At 42.8% G+C, this 13,641-nt stretch overlaps 1 protein-coding gene across 2 annotated transcripts in view; it reads right to left on the bottom strand.

Moving 5' to 3' along the window:
- Positions 1-7,453: 7,453 nt before the first annotated feature.
- Positions 7,454-13,641, bottom strand: part of NPR3 (natriuretic peptide receptor 3) — an 80,368-nt gene continuing 74,180 nt past the window's right edge. For both annotated transcript variants that reach the window (XM_061393785.1, XM_061393784.1), the window contains exon 8: positions 7,454-13,322. In XM_061393785.1, coding sequence (XP_061249769.1) covers positions 13,211-13,322 — 112 coding nt within the window. In that variant the 3' untranslated portion in view covers positions 7,454-13,210. The remainder of the gene's footprint in view (positions 13,323-13,641) is intronic.

Genomic DNA, 13,641 nt, shown 5'->3' on the forward strand with positions numbered 1-13,641 from the left:
CAATATGTCCACTCCACTCCACTTAGTGTATCCTTCCAAACCATCATATTGAAACCTAAAAGCAAAATGGCTGTCTGGCGAGGCCTTACAAATAGCTGTGAAAAGAAGAGAAGTGAAAAGCAAAGGAGAAAAGGAAAGATATAAACATCTGAATGCAGAGTTCCAAAGAATAGCAAGAAGAGATAAGAAAGCCTTCTTCAGCGATCAGTGCAAAGAAATAGAGGAAAACAACAGAATGGGAAAGACTAGGGATCTCTTCAAGAAAATCAGAGATACCAAAGGAACATTTCATGCAAAGATGAGCTCGATAAAGGACAGAAATGGTATGAACCTAACAGAAGCAGAAGATATTAAGAAGAGATGGCAAGAATACACAGGAGAACTGTACAAAAAAGATCTTCATGACCCAGATAATCACGATGGTGTGATCACTGACCTAGAGCCACACATCCTGGAATGTGAAGTCAAGTGGGCCTTAGAAAGCATCACTACGAACAAAGCTAGTGGAGGTGAGGGAATTCCAGTGGAGCTATTCCAAATCCTGAAAGATGATGCTGTGAAAGTGCTGCACTCAACATGCCAGCAAATTTGGAAAACTCAGCAGTGGCCACAGGACTAGAAAAGATCAGTTTTCATTCCAATCCCAAAGAAAGGCAATGCCAAAGAATGCTCAAACTACCGCACAATTGCACTCATCTCACACGCTAGTAAAGTAATGCTCAAAATTCTCCAGGCCAGGCTTCAGCAATATGTGAACCGTGAACTTCCTGATGTTCAAGCTGGTTTTAGAAAAGGCAGAGGATCCAGAGATCAAATTGCCAACATCCGCTGGATCATAGAAAAAGCAAGAGAGTTCCAGAAAAACATCTATTTCTGCTTTATTGACTATGCCAAAGCCTTTGACTGTGTGGATCACAATAAACTGTGGAAAACTCTGAAAGAGATGGGAATACCAGACCACCTGACCTGCCTCTTGAGAAATGTGTATGCAGGTCAGGAAGCAACAGTTAGAACTGGACGTGGAACAACAGACTGGTTCCAAATAGGAAAAGGAGTTCATCAAGGCTGTATATTGTTACCCTGTTTATTTAACTTATATGCAGAGTACATCATGAAAAACGCTGGACTGAAAGAAACACAAGCTGGAATCAAGATTGCTGGGAGAAATATCAATAATCTCAGATATGCAGATGACACCACCCTTATGGCAGAAAGTGAAGAGGAACTCAAAAGCCTCTTGATGAAAGTGAAAGTGGAGAGTGAAAAAGTTGGCTTAAAGCTCAACATTCAGAAAATGAAGATCATGACATCCGGTCCCATCACTTCATGGGAAATAGATGGGGAAACAGTGGAAACAGTGTCAGACTTTATTTTTTTGGGCTCCAAAATCACTACAGATGGTGACTGCCACCATGAAATTAAAAGACGCTTACTCCTTGGAAGGAAAGTTTTGACCAACCTAGACAGCATATTCAAAAGCAGAGACATTACTTTGCCAACAAAGGTTCGTCTAGTCAAGGCTATGGTTTTTCCTGTGGTCATGTATGGATGTGAGAGTTGGACTGTGGAGAAGGCTGAGTGCCAAAGAATTGATGCTTTTGAACTGTGGTGTTGGAGAAGACTCTTGAGAGTCCCTTGGACTGCTAGGAGATCCAACCAGTCCATTCTGAAGGAGATCAGCCCTAGGATTTCTTTGGAAGGAATGATGCTAAAGCTGAAACTCCAGTACTTTGGCCACCTCATGTGAAGAGTTGACTCATTGGAAAAGACTCTGATGCTGGGAGGGATTGGGGGCAGGAGGACAAGGGGACGACGGAGGATGAGATGGCTGGATGGCATCACTGACTCGATGGATGTGAGTCTGAGTGAACTCCGGGAGCTGGTGATGGACAGGGAGGCCTGGCATGCTGCGATTCATGGGGTCGCAAAGAGTCGGACACGACTGAGTGACTGATCTGATCTGAAGCCTTTTTAAACTTAGCTGCTCTAAGTTCAGCATTGGAGACTGGTTTGGAGAAACAGCTATGAAACCTTTGAAGAAACGAGCTTCAGTCTGAGAGGTTTGTTCTGCCAACAGTTTTGGTTTGAAGATAACTTGTTAATCCCAACTAGTCAGAATGTGAGGGATCACTCAAAGGAAGGCAAGATGAACTATCAGGAACCTGCATTGGGACACAGGTTTTGTGTGGCCCTTTAAAGAGTCAGCCAGTGAAGATTTACTCAACAGATATCTTTAAGCTCCTGGGATGCACAAAGGAGATGAGCGGAGGCTGGCCCAGAAGACAAGATTTAGTCTCACACTGTGTGTGTGTGTGTGTGTGTGTGTGTGCGCGCGCGCGCACATGCATGCACTCACTCAGTCCTGTCTGACATTTTGTGACCCTATGGACTGTAGCCCACCAGGCTCTTCTGTCCATGGAATTCTCCAGGCAAGAATACTGGAGTGGGTTGCCATTCCCTTCTCCAGGGGATCTTCCTGACCCAGGGATCAAACCTGAGCCTCTTGTATTGCAGGCAGATTCTTTACCATCTGAGCCACCAGGCAAGGTCCATGCCAAAAGACCCCATGGTCTCAGTTTATGGCCAGGCTTCACCCCAGGAACCCAAGAACTTGAGATGTTAAATAAAGCTGCCTCATGAAGATAGTAGCAGCTTTGATTTATTGAGCTTCTGGTCATATCAGGTGCCACGTGAACCCAATGAAGTGGTTATTATTCTCCTGATTGTACAAAGGAGGAAACTGAGGCTTGGGAAGGCCTCACAGCTAGTGAGGTTTGCTAGGCCCCAAAGTTAGTAATAGAAAAGCAGGAATTTAAGCTCTAGAGTCCTCCTTGTGGGAGATCATTTAAGAATATCCCAGTTTTAAAAATTTTCACAAAGCAGAAACATTATGTATTGAATATTAACATTGCAAAACCACACTTGGGGTAATAATTCCCCTGGGACAGGAAATCTTTTATTTCAGAGTCACCTAGTACTTGACAAAGATGGTAAAGGAAGAGAAACAAATCCAAGTGTCAGAGAATTCTTTGAAGACCAGCAACTTGGAAGTTATGATGCTGAAAAGATAAGTAAGGTGGCAGTAGAAGGGATGCTCCACGCGGTTACCTGATTAGCTGTACAAGCAGAGTTTGCAAGCCCCAAGAAAACTGGGTGTAAGAAAATCAAGAGTGCAGGGATCCGGCAAACTGGAGAGCATTTGTCCCATCTCAAAACACTCAAATTTCTTTTTTTTTTCCCTGTCTAAACACTGACTGGCCAAACACATCTGTAGACCGCCCATTCATAGCCCCTGAGACAATAAATGTCACAGAATAGGGTGGAGCTCAGCCTAGCGAGGGTGGATGAGGGAGCTTACTGAGGACCTGGGATGTAAACCGTAGGTGAATGATGCATGGACCCAGTTACAAAGCAAAGCGTTTTCCAAGTGGGAGGAACAGTGGGAATAAAACACTGTTGGCAGGAAAGAGCAAGGAATGTTTAGTAGATGACAAGTAAATCAATTTGAGCAAGTCAATTTCAGCACCATTTGACTGAACAAGAGGTAGTGAATAATAAGGCAATAGAGAGAGACTGAAGGGGGAGGGCTGGGCCACCAGGCACAGAATATGCAATCGACCTCTGAGGATGGGAGTTATTATAGGTTATCAAAGAGGACAGGAGTGTTATCACAGCAGTATTTTAAGGAGACTGACAGGGCAATGGTGAGAAAAATGAGTTAAAAGAGGAGAGCTTAGAAATCAGAAGAGTTAGGAGGCTTCTCCCTGCTCATGTGGGGTGAGGTTATAAAGGCCTTGTTTCATGGCAGTAGAAACAGAGAAGAAGAGATAGGGAATTTGATTGAACAGGAAAGGTAATGAAGAGGGCATGAGGTCTACTGATGGAGACTTAATGTGATCACCAGCCACAAGTAGACTGATGATCCTATCACAAGCCTCGATAGGATCACCAGTCTGCCTTCAAACCCCAGCCTTGCTGTGTAGTAGCTGGGAGACCTTCGGCAAGTTACTTAGTCTCCCTGTGCCTCAGTTTACCCACCTCTAAAATAACGAGGGGGCTTCTCTGGTGGCTCAGACAGTAAAGAATCTGCTTGTAATGCAGGAGACCCAGGTTCGATCCCTGGGTCAGAAAGGTCCCTTGGAAAAGGGAATGACTACCCACTCCAGTATTCTTGCCTGGAGAATCTCATGGACAGAGGAAACTGGTGGGCTACAGTCCATAGTGTTACAAAGTCAGACACGACTGAGCAACTAACACACACACACAAAGTGAGGGGATGACCACAGTCCCGCTTCGTGGGGGTGACATATGGATAACCACGTCTGGTGAAATAAACAATCCCAGTGCAGGTGCTCGGTGCAGGCTTGGCTTGTAGAGTGCTCTCCATAAACAGCCACTGGAATTGGAGGGGGACGGGCACGCAGTTGTTGCTCATGCTTCATTTTCCTTCTGAATAAAATGCGAAGAACCGCTATCAAGGTTACATAACTAAGACACCAGGTGGCAAGTTCTATTTAGATAGTCTCTGGCCAGATTTTTGTCTGAAAGCATCAAATACCTTTGACGGCACTGAAGCTGGCCCCCCCAGGGGAGTATAGCTCTCACACACAGCTGGTGCTTCTCAAGCTTTTAATGGAGCCTATCCACCCCTCCTCCGCCCCACCCCCCCTAGAGGGTGCCCTGCACTGGCTCCTGAGAGAAGGGATGTGGAGGAGGTGACGGAGCCTGGAATGCAGCCTCCCAGACCGGCCTGGCTGACTCCCCGCACTTGGCAGCCTTTGGGGAGACCGCCCTGTCTTCATCTGGTCTCTGGGGCCCTAGGCCTGGGGTGAGAAGCCCCACAGGCGCCAGGAATTCTGGGCCTTTGCTGCGGTCACTTTCCACCAGGCTTCATGATGCCTGGTCTCTCTTTGGCTAACTGAAGTGGTAGTGGAATCAGAACCCCCTTTCGTCTACACTGGCAAATCCCCCCATCCACTGACACACTTATGAGGTGCCGCTGTTGCATTTGGGACAAGATCCCAGCCTTCGCAGGGAGACCAGGGCAGAGGGCAGCCCCTGGTGGGAAAGATGTCCTTCAGGACACCTGAGGGTCCTTTTTCTTGGTGGGATGGGGAGCGGGGGCTGCTCTGACTGATCCCAAAAGCTAGTGTCATGGTCCAGGAGGCTGAGTCCAGGGAGGGGGTCCTCAGGGCCCTCTCAGTGGGGGGTGGGAAGCAGGACATGTGTGACAGGTGTGATGCACTGGTCCAACTGAGGAGAAAACAGGCTTAAATGTGACTGCTCTGGCCCTGTGAGAGTTTTGCAGGCCGTGAGGCTGGAACTGTCCCCTCTAGGCCTTGTCTGGACCCTCTGTCCGGGGGGACAGTGTACAGAAAAGGGACCTCTTTCTCTTCACAGTCTCTGATTTCATCCTCTAAGAGGGCAGGACTAGATATTGTCAAACCAAATTGTCTGGAAAAGCCTCAAAAATGGCCAGCTGAGGGTTTTCCCTTCTTATCCAAAGAAGCGGGAGAGTGTAGGGATTGTTCTGTTGATGGCTTCACTGCATGCTTAGGTTTGAAGTCCTCACAGCAGCCCCATGAGCTCAGCACCGTTGTTACGCAGGTGATGTGAGCCACAAGGGTCAGAACCCAAATATAAACTCCAGGAGGCCGGCTCCATGAGTCCTCATCTATGAAGTGCAAACGACGTGGCTTCAGGAGCTTTAACAGTCAGGGGTGCATAAAGTCTGCAAAAGGAATTCTTTTTCTTGGTTCTCCTTTGGTGATGAGATGGTTTATTAAGCTGCCATTCTTGTAAAGACGCACAATAGCAGCTGCTATTTAAATCAACCTCAGAAGCCCAAGATTTGGGGTTAAGATAAGGCCCTAAATCAATGGTATGCAGAACTCCCAAGGCTTCTTCCAGAGACACAGCCTCCCCCCACCCCTGCCATTAGCCAGTCATGAGGCATCTTTGGCTTATTGTGGAGTGTTGGGTGTTCATGAAAAAATTCAAAATGAGCAGGTTGGAGAATGGAAAGATTCAGGAAAGCCATGGTCCCCAAAGTGATGGAGGAAAGTAGTGGGAATACACTGTGTTATGGACTGAATGTGTGTGTCCTCCTCAAATTTCATATGTTGTAGTCCCAACCCCTAGTGTGGCTGTATTTGGAGACAGAGCCTCCAAAGAAGTAATTAACATTAAATGAGGTCATAAAGATGGGGCCCCATCATAGGAATAGTGTCCTCATTGGAAGAAACACCAAAGAGCCTCCCTCCTCCCCATTCTCTTCCTCCCTCCCTCCCTTTCTCTCTCTCTCCACACACACACACACACACACACACACACACACACACACACGAGAGGCCATGTAAGGACACAAGAAGAAGGAAGCCATCTATAAAGCAGGAGGACAGACCTTACCAGGAACCAAACGGGCCAGAACAATGAGACATACGTTTCTGTCGTGTAAGCCCCAGTGCATAGTATTCTGTTACAGCAGCCTGAATGGACTGAGACAACCTGTGTTTCCTGGAGGTTTCCTGGCCTCACCCTTCATTCCCGCAACACCCACCCACATCCCAGCCTCCCATTCCCACACCCCCACCTGCTGCAGAATCTTCTCAAACTCTGGTACCCAGTGTGAGCGACATCGATGGCACTGCCAGGGGACCTCACTGGCAGTGGCGGCAGCAGCAGAAGCAGGACCTGGGGCATACTGATCCAGCCCTAGAATCACTGTGTATTTCTTGGGCTTAATGTAAATCATGACTAACCTCCCAGAGAGTGAAGCAACTTTTTACAAACCAGAGGTGCCTGCAAATGCTTGAGGCTGTTGACTTGTCCAGGACACTAGAGCCTGAGAAGCATTTTAGAGGGACAGAACTGACTTAGGACCTTGTCAAAGTGGGCAAGGGACACAATAATACGAGTCAACGGGGCCAACACATAGCTATGCGTTGTTCTCAAGCTGCAAAGACTTAAAATATCATTCACAAAGATTTCTTCCCTTACCTGACAATTCAGGGTTTACTCCTCATTCTAATAATATATCCTCTTATTTCTGCAAATTTCCCTTTTCTGGAAAGAAATTCTTGAGTTCTTTCATGGGTATCCCTGAGAGAGCCCAATTCATCACATCTGCTGAACATTCTTGTACTTAAACTGTGGCTTTCCTGGTAAATCAGACAGTAAACAATCCACATGCAATGTAGGGGACCAGGTTTCGATCCCTGGGTCAGGAAGATGCCCTGGAGGAGGGCATGGCAACCCACTCCAGTATTCTGGCCTGGAGAATCCCATGGACAGAGAAGTCTGGCAGGCTACAGTCCACAGGGTCGCAAAGAGTCGGACACGACTGAGCAACTAACACTTCCACTTTCTCTAAACTGGTCCTAGGAGAACAGGAAGTCCTCAGAGAATATGAATATTTGCAGTGTATATTGGTTAAATTATAAACAGGAAAAGGTTTCAGTGGGATGTATTTTTTAATGAGAACACATTGTTATCCTGTGAGCATGTGGCATCCTTGCTTAACAGAAACATTTATAAGAACACATACACGTTTATATCCAAACACCAAATGGAGATATCTTCAATGACCAATTTGCACCAGAAAGAAAATATATTATACAAAACAGGGGTTATATCCACAGTCATTAATTTTCATTTTCTACACAAAACAACAATAAATTAAATCACATTATATGCAGATAGTTCTACTTACATTAGAATAATAAACTGTATGTAGCTGTCAGCTTTTTACTTTCGTTTTTCTACCAGACTCATGGTAAGTGTATAATGTTCGGTAGTCCAATATGTAAATTACTGATGATAATATGGCCCAGAAGACAAGGGCTGCAGAAGTAATTGCCCACATGTCTGTTCTGTGTCCCTTGGATTCGATTATTCACCATGCACAGGGAACAATGCTCAGATTCCCAGGATCCAGCGGAAAGATCTGCACACTCACAGCATCTCCAGGGCGGTAAGGGCACCTCACTGCTGTTTTGTAAGGCACACCACACTACACACTTTAAGATCTTGACATTGAATAATAAATAGGACATCGTGTCTCAAAATCCAAATGTGCCTGTTTCTCAACCTTCTCTGCCTTGGTATTATGTGCTATGACAGCTTTGTTCTCCCAGCAAATAAAAACCACTTCAGTAGCCTATGTTGTGACTTACGCTGGTGAATGGGCCCTTTATTCCTTGCACATAGAAATTTAGGTCTTTAAACATGTGACTCAAAGCAATGCAGCACTTTTTGCTAACTCTTAATTCTGCTTGTTCAAATATGTCCCCTGGGAATCACCGCCTAGTACATCAAAGAGCTATTATAACATATGGATTTTTACTTCTGAGCCTTGGCTCCCATTGAAACCTTTTTACTGTGTTTGAAGTAGCTTAAAATATGAACATTAACAGCATCAGCTGGTTTAAAATTGCTTTGGTATGAATGAACATTAGTGGTTAATGAGAAATCTGAACAAACTCCAATCCGGCACCTCTTGAAAGTCATTTTAATCCTAGGGTCTAGCTATGGGGGCACACCTGCAAGAGACATTTGCGAGAGCTCCACGCTGAAAACTGAAGCCAGTTTTATTGGAATACATGCACATCAGAGGCTTGAACTGCCCCAGGAGCACGTGGTCAAGTTAGGTAAGGGTTCTGATCAAAAGTCAGCCACATTCTTACAGCCGGCACATTGTCTTCTTTCTGCCCTTTGAAAAAGTATGGAGGTCCTACTCACAGGCTGCTACCTGCATGGCATGAAGCTGCTATCTTTGGAGCCATGATGGACAGTGGATGGCGGAGGGGAGAGGGGTGGTAAATATGGCGGCAGCTGGCAACACTGGCCTCTCCCATTTCTTTTGGAAGAGCTTGATCCTGACTCTTCTTGTGGGAGAGGAGCTGAATTACAAGTGGTTCTACAGGTGAACCTATAGGTGATTTGGAATTATAGGTGGTTCTAAAGATGCACTGAAAAAGAAACAAGTTCCTCTGAACAGCACCATCTTGCCCTGTGCTTTCACACTGCTCCCAAAACATATTCCATGTTATTAGTTTCCTATTTTTTCACTAAGGAGGAAATTCAGCTCACCCTCAGCTTTTTCATGAAGCACTGAACCACAGGGCATAACTAAACAAAACCCATGAAAGGGACTTGATTTTCGTTGGTGTTTGGCCTTATGACTGCATCCACTCAGGATCTGAATGCTTTGTGTCCCAAAAAGTATAGGTAGGTATTCCTTTCTGTTTACAGACACTCCCTGAATACCAGTGGCATAATATTCTATTTGGTCTCCCAAAGAGCTTTCACAAAAAGACACTTCATGCTCACTCACAAGAAGGTGGTAAGGCCACTGGACCTACTCTGAATTCCGGTCTCTATCTGTTTAAGGTCTATACAATGGCCTTAATTGCATGGTCAAGGACAAATATCACATTCCCAAAATCAGCAGCAACCAGAAGGGAAGTGGCCAGTTATGGGCACAAAAGGCACAGGAGCTTTGAATTAATGAGTGATCCCAGGATCCTGTGAGTAGGGAGATGTGACTAACATTCCAAAATAAGTCTTTGAATTTAAGGAAGAGGAGAAAAGAAGGCATCAATTTTCCATATGTTTCTCTCCTCCCTGAAGAGTCAAGAACCATTTTAAAGCCTGCAGAACTATGTCTGTGGTTCAGGAAAGGAAAAGCTGATGGTTCTTCTGAGAAATGAGTGTTTACATGGATTTCCTCGGGGAACCTGTGGGGGCAGATATACACTCTATACAGGAAGTTCTTTCTGGATAGAAGTGATCATTTAGAGAAAGCTTTTATTTCTGAGTCCAGCAAAGAAAAAAATCTAAAATAATGATGATGACCATAAAAACCTAGACTTATTTCCAATACCAAGAGTCAATACACTAAAAGTATATACTCATTTTGACCTGTATCGGTGACAACTTATGTTAGACCTGATGAAAAAATACTGATAAAGTATCCCCTTTTGGAATATGAACACCCTGGATTTCAGGGTAATAATTTATAAAATGATCCAACAACTACAGTCTTGTTTATCTTACTATATGATATGTGGCTACTGGCAAAGTGACTAGTTGTCAAAGATGTTAGTGAGTAGTTGTGAGTGCCTAGATGTGAGTGACTAGTTGTCAAAGATGTTAGCAGTTAGAAAATTAAATCCTGAGTTGTAAATCTCCAGAAGTCTTAAACCAGGGTAACCTTGAGCCAAACACCTACAGCTTTAGCAAAGGTTTTCCAACTTTTCATGACAATTTCAAGGAAGAAAGGATAGACAACAGATGTGTAAATAAGCAATCAACCTCAAGAACTGTAGAACTGCTTTAAGATTGGAAGAGAATGGCATCCACATATCATCTCATGATTGGCTCTACCATTTTTAAAAGACTAAATTATCCTTTAAAACTTTTAAGATTTTATGTGGGAATCATAATATTAAGTTTACTACTATTCTTCTACCTGAAATAGAAATAAAAGAGATCTGCTTTAAAAATACTAGAGTTGTTATATTCAAATATCTTTTGATATTGATCTCTAACATAATTCCACAGTAACAAGAGAACATATTCTGCATGATTTCAATACCTCTAGACCATCAAATTTTTGCACCTGGTCTTATGTCCCTGGCTGTGTTCCAATGTCTCCTAGTATATAGTCTATGGGAACTTGAATAGAATTTGTATCCTACTGTTGTGTGAAAATTGTATAAATCTTAATTATGTAAAATTGGTTCATAGTGCTTTTCAGGTCTACTATATCCACCTACTTCTCTGTATATTCATTCTATTAATTTTTGAGAATTTGATATTGAAACTCCAACTAAGAATCTTAATTTATCTACATAAAAAATAATTATAATATATAGTGGAACTACATGTAACTTTGTTCTATATTTTCCAAGTCACCTATAAATGTGTTATCATGCTTTCATAATTTAAAAAATTTTAAAAAAAATTAGAGTTAATCACCCCTATAAAAATTCTAGAAAGGTTAGAAATGTTTCCACCCAAAGACTGCAACCAGGTAGAGAGTTTTTTCCCTGTAATAAGTACACAGGCTCAAATTTAAATGTTTTTTTACAAACACAAGATAATAGAAAATGAGTACTTCTAAAATACATGGAAAATACCACTGAAAAATAAAAATAGAGAGAAATAAACTCTCAATTCACAAAAATAAGACAGATGCAACCCTTCCATTCTGTTTTCATGTTGAGCAGTCCTGAGATGCTACACACTTTGTTTTCCTGGATTTCACTTCCCAAGCTCTCTTCCTATGTTAGAATTTCTGGAGCTGGCCTCTCTTGCCTTCTTTTTCCCTCCTGTTTTGATTCCAGCACTCTTTTCACTGCACTCAGCATGGAGAGCTACAACATAGCTCTTTCAGTTGATCAGAGTTCATCCTTTTATCGTACTCTCCAGCTTCACGCATTCCATTTTTAAACAGTATAGGGGAAATGTGCCTTACACGGAAATAATCCATTCACTCTGACTGGCTGAAATAGAAGAGACAGATGCCCCCAGGGAAGCAAGCTCAGGCCAACTTCCAGGACAGCTCGCACATGCCCCACCTCCACCTCCATTACCAGTGTAAACCACAGCTTTCATCACTACCTAGGAATGGCTCCAATTTCTACCCCCCTGTTTTCTTAAGCTGTCCTATTTTCCTCTTGTAGATGGTCTTTTATAGACATTAGGATAATCTTTAACACTATTTTCCAGATGCTCCAAACATTATTGAGGAAGCACCTTCATGATATCATTATAAGATAGTACACCGATCTGGCAACTTCCCATTCTTCCCTCACTGTCTATTTTCTCCACAAATTATACATGAAAGTGGCAACCTAAGCTTAAACCTACCTATACACAGAGTACTTGGTGCAAAGTTGAGATTCGGCAAATAATTATTCAACCTTGACCAATTCCTGATATCCGTACCCAACCCCTGTTACACAAGTTATTAGTGGATGACTGCAAAGTTCTGCGGTGTTTACTAAAAGGGAACATAGTAGCTGTTTAGATTCCCTCTTTTAACCAGAATCATAATCGTCAATTTTGGTAAAATGTCATTTATTAAATTATCATTTCTATACGTACTGCCAAGTTCTAACTCTCTATAAAGTTCTTCTTGAGAAAAAAAGGTTGCCTCCCTTTATAAAACCTGACTTAATTCTAATAAATTTCATCCTTTGGCCAGAACTGGAAGGAGACTATCCCTAAAATAGCTTGCATTTAAAACAAGTAAACTGATGTATTCCTGTAGAGTCTACAATCCGAACACATTTCTAGATCTCTGTAGTTAAAGCAGCAATTCGTATTGGGCTATGGCCACAGGGAAGAGGGAAACAGGGAGAAAAAAAGAGAGGCATCTTTCATCATTATTGGTTTGCTGTACACATTACCCATGTTTTTAAAATATAAGTGAAATTTAATCTTCAAAATGAAAAAATAGACACATTTTCTAATAGGAAAATATAAGATTAAAATACTTAAAAATAAAATGTTAGTGTGAAATAGGGTTTTTTATATTTTAAAAAGTGAAATAGTTTAGATTTGCTTTTTCTGCATAAATCCTCTTATCTCATTCATAATTACAACTTTCCAGAGTAGCTCTTACAAGACACTGAAAGAGGTGGGGGAAATTCTTCTTCAAACATAAAGTCAGGATGTGAATGCATATATCAGATAGAACAGTCCTTGACCTCAGATCTCTCCACCAGCTCTAGAGAGAGGAATGCTGCATTTTCAACCTTGAGGTTTTCCATTACATTTTCTTCTTCTTGGGGTTAAATCCTTTTCAATAATATCCTATCCTACATGTAAAAATGATTTTATTCTAGCTATAAAACATCTCACTTAAGTAAAACACATTTTATAGCCTTGTGTAAAATGCCCCCAAACGCCACCAAGATATGGAGACCTCAGACTTTCAGAACATAAATCTAATCATATGCCCTTGAAACAGAATCAACATTTAGCAGTGATGTTATATTCTTGTGTTTGTTTGTCATGAGATGAGAGGCCAGCGGGCATATGGTGATTAATAATAGTTCCTGAGCTTCTAAAGAAATTTTATAACAAAATTACTAACTGCTGAAAAGAATGAGTTTTTCAAGAGCGCCCCTTCTATTCCATTGATGTGTTTCATCCCATCTATCTCCTTAAAGAATCTCAAGCCAAAAGAACAGACTTCCTTTTAAGCCACCGAAAAGTGGGATCTGATGGAATCTTCCCGTAACTCCCGATGTTTTCCAACGTTGCTTTCTTCTTGCTGGTTTCGCCTCTCAATGGTTATTCTGTATTTCTTCCTGGGTAGAGGGAAAGTGAATGTAGTAATAAAACCTTACTTGGCTACAAAATACTATGGTTTCTCTTACAAAGAATGCCCTCGAGGGACGTCTGGGTTTGGGTTGATAAATGAGAAGTGACAGACTCTGAAGCCCTGGTCAGAGATTAAAGTGGGATGCCCCAAGGCGCACTGCCCTTATTCAAGGAGGAAAATTGGCCTGCTTCCCCAACACCATAGAACAAGCCTTCCCGTTCTTCCCTGAGTGCCTCACGGGTTAAGTCCTGTCTGTTCTGCCACATTTCTCCCCCCAGCTCCCAGGATATGCCCTAGATAAAGAT

Source organism: Bos javanicus, chromosome 20 (assembly GCF_032452875.1).
Source record: "Bos javanicus breed banteng chromosome 20, ARS-OSU_banteng_1.0, whole genome shotgun sequence".
In the NCBI taxonomy this organism is placed as follows: Eukaryota; Metazoa; Chordata; class Mammalia; order Artiodactyla; family Bovidae; genus Bos; species Bos javanicus.